At 38.3% G+C, this 19801-nt stretch overlaps 2 protein-coding genes across 2 annotated transcripts in view; one reads left to right on the top strand and one right to left on the bottom strand.

The window, feature by feature from the left end:
* The window catches only part of LOC135078672 (probable 3-hydroxyacyl-CoA dehydrogenase B0272.3), a 152514-nt gene that overhangs the window by 118684 nt on the left and 14029 nt on the right, over positions 1–19801 (bottom strand). The window lies entirely within an intron of this gene.
* Positions 9989–18828, top strand: LOC135078582 (uncharacterized). The gene is made up of 12 exons (XM_063973111.1): positions 9989–10103; positions 10861–10969; positions 11422–11585; positions 13704–13781; positions 13897–13979; positions 14303–14428; positions 15282–15459; positions 16078–16196; positions 16792–16936; positions 16987–17113; positions 17599–17775; positions 18813–18828. The coding sequence occupies exons 1-12, from the start codon at positions 9989–9991 to the stop codon at positions 18826–18828; spliced, it is 1437 nt and encodes a 478-aa protein (XP_063829181.1).

The raw sequence follows: 19801 nt of genomic DNA, 5'->3' as shown, positions 1-19801 counted from the left end.
TAATTATTGATGGGGATAATTGTGAAATAAATATTTTTATTTAAAGAAGTACTACCCCCATATTAATAAAAAGTTACACCTAGGAAGAACCTTGGATTAAAATGACATTTCCATACCAAATGACAATTTAAGCTAGAGTTCAACTAGGGTGTAACTTTTATTAATAAAGGGGTTAAAGTTGTATTACTTCTTAAGGGTTTTATTTTATTATGGGTTGCTAAAGCGAATAAACCCACAAGACTCAATAAGTCCACCCACAAGATGGACCGACGACCTCATAAAGGTAGCGGGAAGGCGCTGGATGCAGGCCGCCACCAACCGGCCATTGTGGAAATCATTGGGGGAGGCCTATGTTCAACTGGACGTCCTATGGCTAAAATGATCATGATGATGATGATGAAAGCGAATAAAGGGCTAATAGCTTGGGTAGTTCATCGTAGGTACAATCCTTTCCTTTTCAATGCTTCTTTTAGTTATATTAATAGATTGTAGTCATAATACATACTCGTATACATGGATGATTGTGTTATACTTTCATTATAATACTTAGTGGAATTACTGCTTTCAAAACGTGAATTAGAACTGGCCCCATAGCAGACATTTTCCTACATCTAAAGGCCTTTTAAAATATATATTGGTTATGGCTATTGGAGCGGGTACCACTTTCCATACATTTGTGCCCATCATCCTTTTATAGCATTCCAAACACTCCTTTCTATTTCTTATCACTTAAGTCTTCATTCCTTTTGTAGTTCTGATCTGAATAACACAATGACATTACATAATACACGGCACCGAATATCTCGAGCGACGATACCGTTACTCTCGGACGGCCTCGCCCACGTCTTACCACAAACATTATTAATATAAAAGTATCATTTGTCTTTATGTTTAGTCATTAATTAAAAAGTCCGTGTTGGACCTTCTAACTATGATTAAGACCCCAATTCTTATTGGTTTGTTTTATAAAATGTATTTCTTTAAATCACCTGAATTGCATGAAGTTAAAGTTTAAAAGTAATTTTGAAACATGCGGTTATTAATATCATTAGATCATCCTCCACTACGTGCATGAGGTCACTCATCGATAGTTGATTAATAGAATATACTGTAAAATTTACTGAACCCTAATTACCTACCTGTGATTTTATTCTTATTCATCTATTAAAAGATTCATGATTAATAACCATGCCTTGAATGGCAGAATAAGCGCTTTGATAAAATGGTGATTGATAGTTGTTTTATGTAAGAGAACAATTAGCTTTATGCCGAGGCACGCTTTCAGTACTTAATTGATTAACAATACAATTGTTGTCAAGATACTGGAACATCATAAAACTTGTTACCAGCTATTTCCAAATTCATATTATAACCACTTTCATTGAAAACTCGTAAAAGCTCTCATTCATGAATATTTCAACCGAAACGTGGCCAAGTTTATGTGGGCCAGGAATTATCATAAACCCACTAAATACACGCTAAGCGAGTTAACACGCGGCGCGCCATCTCGCGATCATTGTGTGGAGTCACGAACGGTGTACAAAAGCTTAGTTTTTGGTAAATACAGAGCCATTTTTATGATTCCAGATTTCGAAGTTCATTTTAAGTAACTCAGTTTTATGGATTAGTGAAATCGCGAGGCAATAAAATTAAATTTAAAATGGAAATGCGGATATATCCGTACATTTACGATAAAATTTGGAACGAGGTTATTGGCAGAAGACCAAATATGTAGCAGGCTAAGGTGGCATTGAGTGGGCACAAAAAGATAAAAGTGTAGACCACATCTTGGCAAACGTAGTATTAGGTTGTCCCCAAAAGCTTCGACGGACAGCTTCAAGAAGAGAATAGATCGAGCTATTTGGCGTTACAAGGAGGAAGCATATGACAAGCTGTGGCCTGCGATTGTAGAAAAAGCTGCCAATTGTTAGTTTAAATCATAATCATAATTTTATTGTCAAAACTGTGTACAAAAGGTGGTAACAATAATAAACTGAAACTGAATTCAAAGTAACTGAAGCTGCGAAACTGAATTCAAAGAAAGATCACTATTCAAATAGAAATTAGATGAATGCCTACAGAATGTAATCTCTACAATTTTGCCATAAACATATCAGTCATTTTATACGCTGTTAATGCTATTGCATTATAAACCACAAATTGCAACCTACCATTTTTGTTGGAACGGCAATAATTTAAGCTGTCTGGAGATCCAAACCGACTGCGCCCCGTCTTAATGGACGGACGAATTAGTACACGAAAACAAATTGAGGTCGACGAGGCCGAACAGGTTAAAGGCGCCTTCGGGCTTAGTCAAAACATTTTTTAATTTGATAAGGTATGTTTAGTCAGAACTGTTTTAGAATAATAGTATTGTAAGTAAGGCTCATCGCGTGACTACATTTCTGTCTAGAAAGAATAACAAGAATTCTCAACGTTTTTTTCACATTATAACTCAGCTAGTTTTCTTAAGTTTTTTCGTAAACTATAATATGACTAATATTATGTAAAGAAAATTGCGATATTCGGAGAGTACCCACTAATAACTTTATTGTTTAGTATACTTTTGTCATCTAAATAAATACATAAAAACATTTTAAACATTTTATATTCGTTTCACTTAATTCATTTTGTGTTTTGAGATCTTGTACAAAAGCCTTACAGCTCGAGTCATATCACATCACATTCAATTTCACGCTAGTCGGTCGTAGCTTTTTACCCGTTCTGATACGACGCGGCGCCGTAAAAAGCTGTGTTTGCTTGGCCGTCGGATCCAATTGTAAAACAAATAGAGTGCTCGCGGTTTCGAAGAAGGAGCTATGAAGTCAACAAAGTTCTTCCGTTGAGCAACTCATAATAATATTACCACAGAATAATAATAAGTACTTTACGAGTATTGCATGACAAAGAAAGTTGTTGATATCACAGAAAATTTTTTTTTTTTTTTTTTTTCCCCTTTTTATATCTGCAATCGACTTAGGTCATAATCAGATGTTTTGTCTTGCTTTTTTGTTTGTGTTCATGAGGAGGGGTATTCCAGTAAATTCTCTCCCTCGGTTTTTACTAATTCACGTAGCAATCTAGTCCAGCCTTCCAATATTCAGTCCAAGCCACTAGCATCTTTGGTCCAACTGTAATATTTGCCATCTTTTCAGTCTTGTGGTGGTCTTGTGGGTTTGTTCCACAATTTCTCTAGCAAGTTGGTTTGTGTGATGTTTTAGCCTTTCCTTATATTTGGTACAGTATTTGCTCACCTCCTCCCTGACTGTCGGCATCTCCAAGTACTCGTGTATCTCTACATTTCTAGCGAACCATGGTGAATTTGAGATTGCCCTCAGTGTTTTATTCTGAAACCTTTGGAGGATTTCAAGGTTGGAATTACTGGCAGATCCCCAGAGTTGAATCCCATAAGTCCATATAGGCTTTATTATGCATTTATAGACCAGCATTTTGTTGTTTAAACTGAGGGATGATTGTCTCCCAATCAGCCAGTAGAACTTCTTAAATTGTAAATCTGCTTCTTTTCTCTTTGTTTTTATATGGGTTGCCCAGGTTAATCTCCGGTCTAGATGGAGTCCCAGGTATCTTACACAATTTTCTGTAGGCAGTTGTTGCCCCCGTAACGTTACAGCTGGGCAGTCTCCTTTGCGGAGTGTGAACGTTATTTGTAGAGATTTAGTAACATTTGGCTTTATTCTCCACTTTTCCAGCCATTCGTCAATTTCATACAGGTGATTTTGTAGTTTTTCTGATGCCAAAGCCGGATCTTTATGACTTGCATATCACAGAAAATACACAATTTTATTACTTACAACTACGAGTAGCTGGAGATATATCTTCCAAGCAACGAAGAAAGAGCTAAACTACAGTTTGTGATCAACGAATCGACCCTGTGAACTAACACAACATTCTTCAATATTCGGTTTTGGTATGCAATTAAAATGGGCCTACTGAAACTTGTAGCTATCCGCGGAGGCCATAAATACGGTGCTTTGTGGCTCCGCGGTCGCTATGGCAACGGAGGTCGGGCAGGTTAATTGTCCTCTGCTTTACCACGGTCGAGCTTTGGGCTTCAGCTTTGTATTTATGTTGGCTAGTATGTACTTACAGATGAAATATGACGTAGATATTACTAGAACAATTTATTTGTTGGGCTTCTCCGTGATTGGAAAATTCTACAGGGTGTTTGGCGCATCGTGTGCCAAAATGATTTGGCGTATAGAAGGGGCCATTTCCTATATTTTCAGCCCCCATAACACGTTCCATGCCAGGCGGCTACTTTTATATTAATTTTTTTAATAATTTCACCAAAATACCCAAATCGCATCATTTAATTTCGATTTAAAAAAAAACTACTAGGCGTAGCCTCAAAGTAAATATTTTGTATTGACGTGCATTGATGTAGGGTTGCATCAAATCTAAATTTACTGGCAAATATCATCTAGTTTTTTTAAAATTCAGCTTTAAAGTTTTCCGAAAAGTTAAAAATGGACTGAACATTTAAGTTTACATGGCTATAATTTTTTTTTAAAAAGAGAGAGCGATCTTCTGATTTTATCAAAACTTCTGTAGTCTATCCCCATTCAAACGGTATACTAATCTTGTTTAAATAATAACAACAACTTCACAAATTCCTTAAATTAGTGCATTGACTCTACTCGGACTGATTTGCGAAATTTGTGTTTATAGCCCCTTTTTATGTGAATAGTACGTAGAACACCTAACAGGTAAAAATTATTTATCTTATGCAATGTAAAAACCTTTTCCCTATCGTTTTTCAATGTGGATTTCTTGAAATTAAAGACGAAAATTATTATTTTGATCGTTTATTAATTATTACAAATTTTGTTCAAAATAACCGCCTCGGCTACGTATACTAATTTTGACTGTTGTCGTATGCAACCACATTTCTCTTTTTATTACTACAAAGGCGTTTTCTATTCGTGGATTGGAAGAGATGGCCCTATACAGTGGCCTGCACGTTCCCCAGACCTAACTCCGTTAGATTTTTACGTCTGGGGACAAACTAAAGAACTGGTGTACGTAACGGATTCAAACAATAGAAGAACTACAACAACGAATAGAAAACGCCTTTGTAGTAATAAAAAGAGAAATGTGGCTGCATACGACAACAGTCGAAATTAAAAGAAGATGTCGTGAGTGTACCTATACGTTGCCGAGGCGGACATTTTGAACAAAATTTGTAATAATTAATAAACGATCAAAATAATTATTATCGTCTATAATTTCAAGAAATCCACATTGAAAAACGATAGGAAAAAGGTTGTTACATTGCATAAGATAAATATTTTTTACCTGTTAGGTGTTTAACGTGCTATTCACACAAAAAGGGGCTATAAACACAAATTTCGCAAATCAGTCCGAGTAGAGTCAATGCACTAATTTAAGGAATTTGTGAAGTTGTTGTTATTATTTAAACAAGATTAGTATACCGTTTGAATGGGGATAGACTACAGAAGTTTTGATAAAATCCGAAGATCGCTATCTCTTTTAAAAAAAAAATTTATAGCCATGTAAACTTAAATGTTCAGTCCATTTTTAACTTTTCGGAAAACTTTAAAGCTGAATTTAAAAAAAACTAGATTATATTTGCCAGTAAATTTAGATTTGATGCAACCCTACATCAATGCACGTCAAAACAAAATATTTACTTTGAGGCTACGCCTAGTAGTTTTTTTTTAAATCGAAATTAAATGATGCGATTTGGGTATTTTGGTGAAATTACTAAAAAAATTAATTTAAAAGTAGCCGCCTGGCATGGAACGTGTTATGGGGGCTGAAAATATAGGAAATGACCCATTCTATCCGCCAAATCATTTTGGCACACGATGCGCCAAACACCCTGTATAATTATTTTTCTTTTCTTTTACTGAATAGATTAAAGATTTTGAAAAAGTTAGCATGTTAAACTGTATGATTTGTGATGATGCTATTAAGTTCTACGGCAAAACATAAATTTTAATTGATTCCTCAACTTGAAAATGTGGCTTCAGTTTGCTCACTCAATTCGCTATGCCTCGAAAAACCAAGATGTATGTTTTGGCCGATTTGCAATGGAGAGTTTCACACGGTAAAATTCGACTCTAGAAATCAAGGTGCCATATAAGATGACTTTTAACTAATAACTCATTCCGTATAATAATTAAACAACTTCATAAGCAGTTGAGTTTTATAAAACAACTTCGTTCTTCAGTACGTAGAGAAAGTTTGAACCGTTTGCGTCTAGTCGCAAAATGCCACTTAAAGGTCAATATGTCAATATTTAATATCTTAACAACCACACGTGCCATCTCTCTTCATTGGCTCAACCGTACACTATCATATCGCTTTCCATTACCAATGACAAATTGACTCAACCTCTATCCATAAATCCGTTAGTAAAAATTACCATGTCTAAAACATATTTTAAGCAATCGCGTATCTAAATAATAAATGGCTAGCTGAAATTCCGACGGGCTTTGATACATAGCTAATTGATGCAAATGCTGAGTCTCTCCGCAGTGGGTGTTTGTAATTGAGGATACTTATGTTAAATGTTTTACAAGTTTAATCAACATCGATGTAGGTAAGAATTAGGCTTTTTACCTGTTGAAACTTCTGACTTATTGATTCTACTTTAAGATATAGTATTAATATGCATTAAAAGGGTTATCGCGTTGTTAGTTTTAAAAATTGGTAAAAGAACTTAAACTAACAATTAACATCTAATGTGGCTTTTTCATTTCACATGTGAATAAGGCTACAAACGGCTAAAAATAAGGCTACATTTCCAGTAGGTACAAGATTAGAGAATAAACGAAACGACACCGTTATCCAGATATTAGTCTAGAGAAATGGTGGATTCCATTCCATGGAAACTCTGACACCACAGTTGTAATGCTTGTTGTTCAACACATAAATAAGCCCGTCATTTCTCTCATAAAATAACTCACAATAAGAACAAAGCGCAAAGGCGTAAAAGCGTTTATTAAAAGCTCAAAGTACCGCTTATTTTATATGGCACGAGCTTTCAAGCGGTTCCCTTTAGGGGAGAGGGAACTATGGCTCTGTGGGGACAGGACGGCTATAGCAGAGACGCACAAAAGGTATTGTTCTGCGAACTGCAGAGAGAGGTGAAATGCAATGGATGTTGGACGGCGGGTGGTCATATCAACTCCGATTTATTGTTTGTCTACCCGTAGGATGAAGGTTTTGATTAAGCTTTTAGAAATAGAGTACCATATAAAGCTATCGCATCTATATTTAGAACAAATTTTTCATTTTATTTCAGATTGACATACACACGCGCATTTCGGCAGCTCGTAGAGACGATGGCCGTTGGGGCAGAAAAGTTTTCGAGTGGCGACCACGGGCTGGAAGACGTAGCGTGGGCAGGCCTACTACTAGGTGGACTGACGATCTCGTAAAGGTCGCGGGAAGAGCCTGGATGCGGGCAGCGCAGGACCGTGCATTGTGGAAAACCTTGGAGGAGGCCTTTGTCCAGCAGTGGACGTCATTTGGCTGAAACGTATACACACGCGCATTTCACAGTAAAAGAATAACTTAATAGTAAATTGTGGTAAAAGACACATCACAAACACTTGAGAAAATCTTTACTGTACTCGTAGTCTGTTAACTTCTTATTTATCAGGGAACATATCAATACAAATAAGTAATATCATAATAATGTTAGTTAAGTTTTTGTGCGCATGAATGAAAATCTCAGAGCAAATCTGTGTTATCAAAGTTGGCATAGCATTTCCAAAGACTGGAGGGAGGATATGGATTATTTAAATAAATCACACTCATAATGTAATAATACAAATTCCTATTGGGCAAAATGAAGGTGTTTCGCTTAAGTAATTTAAATACGTACTTAAACTAAAGCACGGATTCAATACGGAAGTCTCCAAAGATCGAGTTTCTCTAGATTTCATTGCGAAGCTTTTGTTCGAGTCATTTGAAAGCCTTAAACAGAGCTCATTGAAATGTATAACGATGTAAAATAGCTTTTAAGAGTGGGGTATAAAGTGTAAAATGGGGTTAAAGCATCTAACGGGTACTCAATATGGGTTTGGTACACTCGACTATATTTTTTGCAGACTATAGATATCATATCATATTAGCCTTGAGTTAATTTCGACTGTAGAAAGAGGACTTGATAGTTCGTTACTCTTTCAAGTCAGGTGCCAAAACGTAAAAGGTGTACTCAATATTTACTATCATAAATTAATTTGAGAAGGTTATTTTAATTTAGCATGCGATGCGATGACTCGTGGCTAACGTCATCTCCGTACATTTCTAAACTTTTGCTTACATCCAAAAATAACTCATTTATTAAGAGTAATTTCTCTAATTGATACGATAGAAGTACGTAAAACTTGCTGTTCATATTTTGCGTCCAAACATAGATGTGGTCCTCTAATCTCTATATGGTAGAGTTGGTATGAATATGGACTTAATAAGTTTCGAAGCCGACTGTACGCCGGCCTCTATGTTTGTTTTGGCGAGAGTGGGCGCAGCAGCTGGCGTAAGTGCCTTGAACAAGCAGAAAGCTTCCGAAAGCGTCATCTGAGCTTTACGGACAATTTGCGTTTGAGGTTTGACGACGCTGAGCTTGATTTATTTTTCGAAGTAATAAGAAGCTTTTGTATGTTTGTATGTATGTTTATAAGGTGATTTAAAATCTAAGGTATATTTTGCAATAGTTACACATTTATTTTATAAGCCGTGTGGTGACGGCAGATTAGAATACATTATTTTGTCACCAACCCCTACTCTTCCCACGGGTGTCGTAAGAGGCGACTTAGGGACTACACATCAAACAGAGAACGGGCAGCAAAGCTCTCTGAAAAACAAAAATCTTTTAAACTGCGATCTCCAACCCGCCTGCCAAGCGTGGGGATTATGGCAAAACCCTCCACTATAGTGGAGGAGGCTCATAGTCCAGCAGTGAACTGTAAAGGGCTGTTGATGATGATGATGACACATTTTTTTTTGAGTTATTAAAATCTCTTTTTTCGAAACGAAGATTGTTTAGCAGTGACAACAATACAAATATCACAAGAGGTCTGTAAAAAAGATTCCTCAAGTCACGTCCATGTAGTCCAATGCATGGGGCACACTGAAAACCAGCGCCGTGGCCTTCGTCACCGTGGGCCACGGCATATGCTGAGTTGGGTCCCGTTGCAGTGGGCATCTTGTTGGTGAATGGGTGGCACTGCTCAGTTTACTCTTGTTTTTATTTTTTCTTCTTCCATTATTATGTGCCACTGTCATGTCTATGTAATTGCCTGTATTTGTGTGATGTCCATTGTAATAAATGTATCTTTCTTTCTTTCAATGGTGTTGCTTCACTAAATTAAATGTTTCTTGACTGACTCGTCTCGCGCAAACGTAAAAATCCAACCTAAAAATGTAAACACAGCTCTGATTCCCACCACATTGTTTTGCCGCATTGCACAGTGGTGCCGCTACGGGTTGGTGGGAAACAAACTGTTTATTCGCTCTATATCAGACACACATCCGTAAATATGCACAATTGCCGTGTTGATAAATAATTAGTTCAAAATTGCGCACCACTGGGTGTAGGTTTTACCAGTCTGCGATTAGAAGTGTTGAAGTAGACACCGGTGTTTCAAGTAGTGATATGAGTTACGTGCAAAAAGTATGGGAGTTCAAAAGTTTATTTTCATGCTTATAGTTATTATTTCGAAAGGTGTGTTCAACTCGATCAGTGATCGTTAACTACCTACATTAATCTATTATTGAAAAAAAAAATACAAATCTAATCTCTAACATTGTTTTTTTTCACGTGTAATTTATGCAACACGTGTAAAATATGTGCCGTAAAGGCACCTGCTCAGTTCCAATCAGGACATTATAGTATGAGATCCTGACGCTGTGAAACCCTTACTAGCGTGCCCTTTTCAAATAGAAAAACGAGGGAAAGGTGGGGTAATACTAATTTCTTTCAGAGACTTCGTCGATGCTGCTATGGGACCGCATGCGCTGTGCGCCGGACCCCGAGCAGAGCATACCGGATGGCGCCACCGACGACATCGGCCGCTTCCCCTGGATGGGCATCATACAGCACACCTTCTGTGAGACCCTTTGAGAACCACCACTATAAGCATTCTCTACCAGACAACTATTATCACCTTCTGTGAGACCCTTGAGAACCACCACTATAAGCATTATCTACCAGACAACTATTATCACCTTCTGTGAGACCCTTGAGAACCACTACTATAAGCATTCTCTGCCAGACAAATCACTTTCTGTGAGACCCTTTGAGAACCACCACTATAAAAATTCTCTGCCAGACAAATAACCTTCTGTGAAACCCTTTGAGAACCACCACTATAAGCATTTTCGACCAGACAATTATTATCAATCTTTTAGCGAAAAAATTCAAAACAGCAAAAAAAGTCAAACATTAACGTGGCAAATCAGTACAAACATTTTCATTCAAAAGAAGAGGTCAATATCTGGCTAATTACTCGTCGACGGCGCTACAACAATAGCTTTTAATTACCAAAATACGCGTTAGAACAAAGTGCTTTGTATGAGTTAGTTCGTTCGCCCCGATTTGTCTGGGCCCCCCGCTAACGACTGCTCTAATGACCATACAAAAAGTATGGGAGAATCGCCTCACTTCGAGTTACGAACAAACATTAGCCGGCGGTCTAATTGAAATAGATTTCTCTTTGTGTTTTTGTAGGTGTATTTCACTTTATGATACAATATTCAATCATTATGCTGTGTGCTTGATAGAATAAAACCATATTATTTTTATAATACAGTTCCTCAAGCACCAGCTTCATAATAAGCAAACCTAAATTCCACATGACTTTTCAGATATGGGCGGGCGCAGTCGCTTCGCGGTGACGTCAGGGATCCTCATTCACCCCGAATACGTCATCGCATCAGCTGAGGACATGGCCCGCATCCACCCAGAAACTTTAGCGTATGACTTGCATTTTGTTAACTTTCCTTTTGATAAAAAGTGAATCATCTGAAGATGTGGTACCTAGCTTCTCCAGCTAAGCTAAATTGTATTAATGCATACGAGTAATTTTGGGTAGGAGTAGGTTCCACCATAATAGTTCGGTGAACAACGGGATCAAATTACAGACTCTCGAAACAGATTCAAATTCAAAATTGGCAAGTAGGCTTTTAAAACGCTCTTTTACAGAATTTTTCATTATCATCTTTGATGCCACTCTCACGCCCCTATTCACAAACAATGCTTACGTGAAGCAGCAAATCGAACGCACAGTTGAATAGAGAGCTCTGTGATTGGTTCGTGTGTCACCCTGTGCGTCCACGCGCACTGTGACTGTGAGACCACATAGTAATGTTTGTGAATACGGGCGCAAATCACATATCACAATCTCCTTAAATCTAAACCTCTCGTAGGAATACCACCCAGTTCGTGGCGTGGCACAGCAAAGACGTGAAGTACACCGTGGACGTCAAGGACTACACCCTGCATCCTGAGTTCGTGGAGGGCTCCACACTGGCCTCCATCGCGCTGGTGGAGCTCCACAACTACGGCCAGATCGGGTACAGCGAGGCAGGCAGTAAGCAGCATTATACTATGACTATGACATATACACATACAGGGTGTCCCAAAAACAATGGATAACCCTGTAACCATCGATAGGCCTCGCCATGGTCTCGCTAACGTTCAATTTTGACCCTAGTAAAAATATCACCGTTTTCAAGATTTTTAAGTTTTTGTGCATTTTTAGAAAATTGCCACCTGCGATTACTTTTTCTCATGCCATTTCTACAAATGAGGATACTTTTCAATCTAGTTTTTTTCCTTATCACAAGGGATAGTTGGGCTATTAAAGGAAAAGATTAAAGTTCAACAAACTAGTTTAAAAGTATGAAAATTTTAAGAAATTGCAGAGAAGAAGGAAAAATTAATTCATTGTCTTGCACTTTTGATCAGCCGTCGTGTAAAAAAAAATGTAGGAAGACCATCGTGCCCATTACCTTAAAAACTTCCTTGGTTAATTGAGATTCTAAAAAGGTATCACAAGCTTATGTATTCTGTATTATTTTTATCTTATGGCTACTTGAATAGCAACTAGTATGAAAACTGCAAAAATGAGTTTTTCTCGTAATAGTTAAACTAGGACTGCATAGTGGCATTAAATACAAATGGATAATTTTTAGCGTAGGAATTTTAATAAAGCAACATTTTATCATCATCATCATCATCATTTCAGCCATAGGACGTCCACTGCTGAACATAGGCCTGTACCCCAATGATTTTCATAATGACCGCTTGGTAGCGGCCTGCATCCAGCACCTTCCTGCTTACCTTTATGAGGTCGTCGGTCCACTTTGTAGGTAGACGTCCTAAGATGCGCATTCCGGTACGTAGCCTCCACTTGAACCCTGTTGCCCCATTGGCCGTCCGTTCTGCGTTTTTGTGATTACTTAATTTTTGTTTTAAACCTTATAAATGTGCCTATAGACAGAATCAGATACCCGTGATAATACACAGCTCGGAAACGTGGATTTTTTGGACAGTGTGCTATGGAAGGGGCTATGCTCGGGTTTCTTCATGAAACCGTATCAGAATTTAGGAGATCTGTAAACGAACTAAAGTCGCTGACATAGCTCGACGGATCAGCAAGCTGAAGTGGCAATGGGCAGGGCACAGTAGGTTGAACTGAGGCAGCAGGGTTAAAGTGGAGGCTACGTACCGGAAAGCGCATCGTAGGACGTCCACCTACAAAGTGGACCGACGACCTCATAAAGGTAAGCAGGAAGGTGCTGGATGCAGGCCGCTACCAAGCGGTCATTATGAAAATCATTGGGGTACAGGCCTATGTTCAGCAGTGGACGTCCTATGGCTGAAATGATGATGATGATGATGACAAAATGTTGCTTTATTAAAATTCCTACGCTAAAAATTATCCATTTGTATTTAATGCCACTATGCAGTCCTAGTTTAACTATTACGAGAAAAACTCATTTTTGCAGTTTTCATACTAGTTGCTATTCAAGTAGCCATAAGATAAAAATAATACAGAATACATAAGCTTGTGATACCTTTTTAGAATCTCAATTAACCAAGGAAGTTTTTAAGGTAATGGGCACGATGGTCTTCCTACATTTTTTTTTACACGACGGCTGATCAAAAGTGCAAGACAATGAATTAATTTTTCCTTCTTCTCTGCAATTTCTTAAAATTTTCATACTTTTAAACTAGTTTGTTGAACTTTAATCTTTTCTTTTGATAGCCCAACTATCCCTTGTGATAAGGAAAAAAACTAGATTGAAAAGTATCCTCATTTGTAGAAATGGCATGAGAAAAAGTAATCGTAGGTGGCAATTTTCTAAAAATGCACAAAATCTTGAAAATCTTGAAAACGGTGATATTTTTACTGGGGTCAAAATTGGATGTTAGGGAGACCATGGCGAGGCCTATCGATGGTTACAGGGTTATCCATTGTTTTTGGGACACCCTGTATATTATGACTTGAATGCTCCGCTTATTAATTGAAAGATATAAAAATGCGAAAAGGTTGATTCTACTATTTAAATAGGTATTTCTTTTCAATCAATAACAAAGTGTGACAATAAGGCGTGACATAAAGCATGAAAGGGTCCACTCCTTTAAGTAGATCACCAATAGGTAGACGTAGAGTCGTTTCTATGCTTATTACTTTTTGTTTTAGGTCCCATTCTTCCAATATGCATGACGGTGACAGGGGCCGGCAGCTTATCAGATTTGTACGCCATCAAAATGACGGATGGTTTGTATTTTGGCTCATAATACGTGTGATGAAACTATTCAGCTATTGATAACTTACAAAACTTATAAATCAATAAATATTTTCTCATAACTTTATTCTGCTATTCATCTTTTAGTAAAAGGCGAAGTATTCAAAGAAGCATACAAAATGAGTTTCGTAGAAGACAAAGACTGTGAAGAGTTCTATTATAAAGCTAAGGTGAGAGTTACCGTTGGTATGTAGACATCAGACTACTCTTTTTCAAGATCACACGTAAGGCCGTATACAGTTATAAGTTTATAAACTTTTAAGTTTCCAGCTTTCTTTCTGTATACGGCCTAACAAGTAAAAAATAGTTTCCTACCAAGCAATTGCTATTTATTTATTAATAGAAGGTACAGTTACAGTACATAGAATACTACTTATTTAGTAAAAATACAGCTACATATCACGTGTAATCACTATGTAAACGTATGTGCTTTCTTGCTTTTGCTTATTGTATTGTCCGTAATCTGCTATTTAGTGCCAATTTTTTCTTCTAGCTGACGTACAAGAAGATGCGGCCCATCAACCCGATCTGCGCGGTGGTGGACCAGCTGACGACGCCGTGCGTGTGGGACGGTGGTTCCGCGCTCGTCACGCGCCAGGGCTGGGGCTACTGGAAACTAGTCAGTGCACTTTATTTTATCATCTATAACGAAGAGGCTCTTGGTTAACCTGATAGAGAGAGATGATCAGACCGAAGGTGGAAGCTATCTTCACCCGGAGACCTCAATGGTTTCAGCCAAATGACGTCCACTGCTGGACAAAGGCCTCGCACAAGGATTTCCATAATGATCGGTCCTGCGCTGCCCGCGTCTAGGTTCTTATAGTGACCTTCAACAGATCGTCGGTCCACTTAGTAGGGGGCCCACGCTACGTCTTCCAGCTCGTGGTCGCCACTCGAGAACTTTTCTCCCCACGGACCACGGCAATTTTTCTCCGTTATTTCATTCACTTCACCCGCAGCACACTTCATAGCGTTTAGAAGCTGATTGCTGATGGGTTTCCCAGTCTCTCACTTATGCGATTTTGCGAATGATACTTACTGCCCAAATGTCCAAAATTGTTTATTTTTTATTTCTTCTTTAGATTCACATTGTAAATGCTTACTGTTCATGACATATCATTTTCTTAAAGGTTTACCTTTGTATATCATCTGTTATCCTCATGAAACGTAGATGAATCCTTACTTCGCACTCCTCCCATTTTCTTCCCTTTAATTTCTTAGCGGGTCAAACGCCAGTACTTATAACTTTTCTTTGACAAACATTGGCTTCACTAGTTGCGTATTTAATGGCTATTACGGGACTATTCCCACCTCTCTTTACCAATGCTGCAACTCTTGTGTAGCCAGAATCTACAGTTTGAACGCCAATAAACACCCAACCAGTGAGGGTCAAATTTGTCCCGGGGGATTTCTTGACTATACAAAACCATCAATAGAGTAGACGACTATTCTACTCTGTATATTCGTCACAGGTTGGCTTCGGCGTCCGCGGGCCGGGCTGCGGCGCGCCCGCGCGGTTCATCCACATCCACGACTACATGGACTGGATCGACGCCCTGGTCTCCTTCTCCGACCTCGACATGGGCGACGAGGAGGAGCACAAGCTGTACTTCAGAAGACTCTCTCCGATCAAACTCATCATGTACAAAGGTCAGTTATTGCCTTTCATTCATCATTGTCAGGTCATTTTGGTATCCACTTCAAAAGTAAGGCTATCTCCAATTTCCGAGCCAAATGCCCACGGTGATCAGTCGGGTTGTGGAGTCCTGATGTTGGTATATTCAATGCATTTTACTATGAATCTGATTTATCTGTTTGCAGCTTTCAAAATTAATTTGACTCACTTTCCAATATTTAGGTAAAAATAATTGGAAACAAACTACTCTAGTTTAATAAATAATATTTGAAAGATTTAACTCTATTGTTCATAAATCATGATGCTTTCTACAGCTGTTCCCATTTTAAAACTAACTAATAATCAGCACACACACATAATCACACACTAGCTTGCTGGTGAGATAAGCTGAACTGTACTAAACTATTGTAACATCTACCTTGTTGTATTACCTTGTCTCGGTGAATAAATGATCTTTTATCTCTTTTTATCTCTTTTTTATCACAAACAATTAGAAGCAGTGTAAGAAATATTACTATTGAATTGCTAGCTTCGTTGGCGTCTCGCTTTCCAATAGGGCGTTATTATACATAATTTGTTCTTCAACAGAACAACAGAAGAGTGTATTCCTGTAATAAAGTGAATGGTTCCAGGTGAAACCAAGATCCCTAAGGACCAGGGCCAGTGCGAGCGCAAGGACCGCGGCGGAGTCCTGTTCAAGGACAGCTCGGAAGTCCTCGTCAATAAGAACTTTGCTCAAGGATTCTACTTTGTAAGGATTACTCGTATGCTTTGGTTTAATCTAGAAAGTAATAATAGGGATGTTTCCTGGGTCAAAAAGCAAGAGTTTTAATTAGTCCGTCAGTTAACTTATCAAAAAATACTCTACACGCATTTTTCACTTTTTCAAACTAATGAAAATTTAAAGAGATAAAGCGCGCCAAAGTTCATAAGAAGAGGCCCGTGACGTCAATGCGTGCATAAAAGTGCCGCACGTTGTGACGTCGTGCGGAACTTCAACGCACCATAACTATGTAATTATTTGTTAGATTGACAAATAAAATATATATAATGTGTCCAATATTTTTTGATATTAAACATGATTACATGACGGACTAAAAAATTTTTTTTAGGAAACTAGCCTATTATACGAGTACATTACACAAATGGTGCCGTCTCTTTTGTGTGTATTTCTTTCCTAAAAGAGCTCGAACGGGTTTATCGAATGAACTTTTGTGTTTCAACATACTTCTATTTCGGCATTGAAGTAATATTACTACGTAGGTATAATGTACTACGTACGTAGTACATTATAACTCAATGTATTTTGTTTGGGTAAACTCTCATCAAGTTGTTTTTTTTTGCAGTTGACAGTGACACAGATCGCGGGCTTCTACTGCGCGTCTGTGGCGCTGGAGGCCGTGTCCCGCTCCAACGCGGCCGTCTGGCTGGAGCACCACTGCCACAGAGACGTCGTGGGGCTCGCGCCGGGCATGCAGGGCCCCGACGCACGCAAGTAGGGCCCCGTCGTTATTGTTGCGGCTGACAGTGACAGGTTGCAGGCTTCTACTGCGCATCTGTGTCGCTGGAGGCCGTGTCCCGCTCCAACGCGGCCGTCTGGCTGGAGCACCACTGCCACAGAGACGTCGTGGGGCTCGCGCCGGGCATGCAGGGCCCCGACGCACGCAAGTAGGGCCCCGTTGTTATTGTTGCGGTCGACAGTGACAGATCGCGGGCTTTTACTGCGCGTCTGTGGCGCTGGAGGCCGTGTCCCGCTCCAACGCGGCCGTCTGGCTGGAGCACCACTGCCATAGAGACGTCGTGGGGCTCGCGCCGGGCATGCAGGGCCCCAATGCACGCAAGTAGGGCCCCGAATTGAATAGATCCTCTGATTTCATCATATTTTGTAATGCGAACAGCTAGGGACTGGAATTCGCTGCCAGCTACTGTCTTTCCCGAAGACTATAATCCGGGCTTTTTCAAGGCAAGAGTGAATAGGCACTTACAAGGCATTGTATTGTATTAAACTATGTATTGTATTATACTAGATGCATCCTATTTAACACCAGGTGCGATTGTGGTCAAATACCTGCCTTGTTACGCATAAAAAAACCGCTTCATTTTTGTTCTACCACTTCCAACGATAAATTTACTCATGAAATGTATGTTGACAGAATGGAGTGCTTCGTGTATTACAAGTCGAAGGCGTTCCTCGAGTTCCGGTTCTTCTTCTCGTTCCGGGTGGTGATCGAGCTGACGATGTACGGCAAGGAGGAGCTGCCGAAGCTGCTGCCCAACCCCTTCCACACCACCGAGACCACCAACAACTGGTTCCCCACCGGCATCTTCAGGTGGGGCAAGTTTGTCCCATATGCCTCTTACTGGTATTACATGTAATATTGTTTCTATCAACATTCTGAGTAAAAAAATTATGTCAAAGTCAGTCTCTTTATTTGTTTGGACTATCAAATAGTGCTTACATATTTTATAATATCCAACTCAGGTTCAATCTGACAAAAAACTATGTTACTTTTAAAGTTTGTGTTACTGATGCAGTTGCAATTGGAGCTAGACAATTACTTCAATAGCATTGCGGTGTTTTAGTTAGAGAGTTGTTTATGTATTTCAATCTTTTAGGCTGTGCATATAAATATGAGTAAATATTTTTTCAATAAGAGCTATTTCGAAAACTAGGTACAAAAATATGTCTAATCCTAAGTAATGTAAGGTGTAATACATTTAAAAATATACCAGGATACATCAAGGCAGACATTTTGCGCCTGATTTACTAAACTCCTGACAGGAGCTTGTGTGAGAACAGCCAAAAAGGTTATAAAAACTAAGTGTCGGGTGTTCAATTTCATAAGTTACTTTTACGGAAGTTACGGTTATTGACGTTACTTATAAAGGGTTTTAAAAATAAATGACTACATCATAGTCCGACAGCGTTACGACGAGGTAAGCCCTGAACGTAGTTATAGCTGGCTGATCTGATCGAGCTATGCAGCGTGGGACACAAAAACTGGATCGGGTGAACGCCCGCGCTTTGGAATTTTTCATTTAAATAGATCCTTGAATGTTGGTTTTGTTTTAAAAATATTTATAACAATCAAATGGATTATGCCAAAAGTTATATTATTATTATTTATCTATAAGTTACAAAAACAGCTTTAAGACAACTTTGTATCGCGAGGAATGTTACTACCGCCATCTAATAAAGTTTATTAATAAATATCGATTTTATTTTCATAATCCGCATAAGGTGACCGTACAAATATTGTATTTATCTCATATTTTTAACAACAAAGATACTAGTTTCTTAATCTTCACTTCAAAAATGTATTACGTCTTATCAACCATGTTGCTTAATAAAACCCTTCGCCCTTAGCTCGGAGTGCCCATAAAACGACCCAGTGTGGTTAATAAGTGAGGCTGTTAAATATATGGCCAATTCGCCCCGAGGTTTTTGTGATCCGACTGATTTATTAATAGCTCATAACACGTTACAGCTTACCTACAATATAAAAGAATCTTATGGTAAAATACTTCCCACCAAAGCATGATAAAATTAGGCCTATGTTTCAAAATCAAAAATCAAAATCAGAAATATTTATTCAGTTTAGACCACAAGTGGCACTTACGTTTGTATGGATTTGAGGTATATAAATATACGTGTCTTGTAAGAACAGTTCTAAGTCGCGTCGCAATTTGAGTGTAGAGTTGTGTAGATTAGATCAATGCGTGGGAGTACAATAAAACAACTGGAGTGTATCGTAGAAAATGTTAAAGATCTTTTTACAATAGATAAGCAAGATATAATAAAGATTTGCAAATAAAATTATTTGCAAGGAAATTGGGTTTTACTAAAAAAACAAACACCATTCAAGAACTATAAACTTAATTCTATTATTTCATTGGGATCTGCGGTGTTGTCAGGTTGAAAGCTCCTAATTTTTCATGCTGGCAACACTAATGATTGAAATATCATTATTGTATCCAATCATTAAAAATGTATGAACAGTAAGCGCGCGTTGATGTCTTTTGTAGGATAAGCCAATGATGCGAACAGTGTTCCACACTTCAAGACAATATTAATGATAGGTAGGAACATAATGCATTACCGAATGCAATGTTATGGTAACTCAGTATTGTACTAGTAAAAGTTCTGATAATTTTAATGATTCCATTATTTAATCTAGGACGGATAAAATTTTCAAATGATCATTTTTAAAACTATACATGGTGATGCCAAGAGATGATTTTTTGATTTGCAAGCATTGAATAAATTAAGCAGTTTATTGTATTGGATATTTATAGAGTACTTAACTTAAACACGTATAAAAGATCATTTTCTTAATAACGTACTCTTTTTCTTTG

This window comes from Ostrinia nubilalis, chromosome 15 (assembly GCF_963855985.1).
Source record: "Ostrinia nubilalis chromosome 15, ilOstNubi1.1, whole genome shotgun sequence".
NCBI lineage: Eukaryota > Metazoa > Arthropoda > Insecta > Lepidoptera > Crambidae > Ostrinia > Ostrinia nubilalis.
Note: the sequence above shows the minus strand (reverse complement) of the source record. Positions and strands in the feature narration are given on the sequence as shown.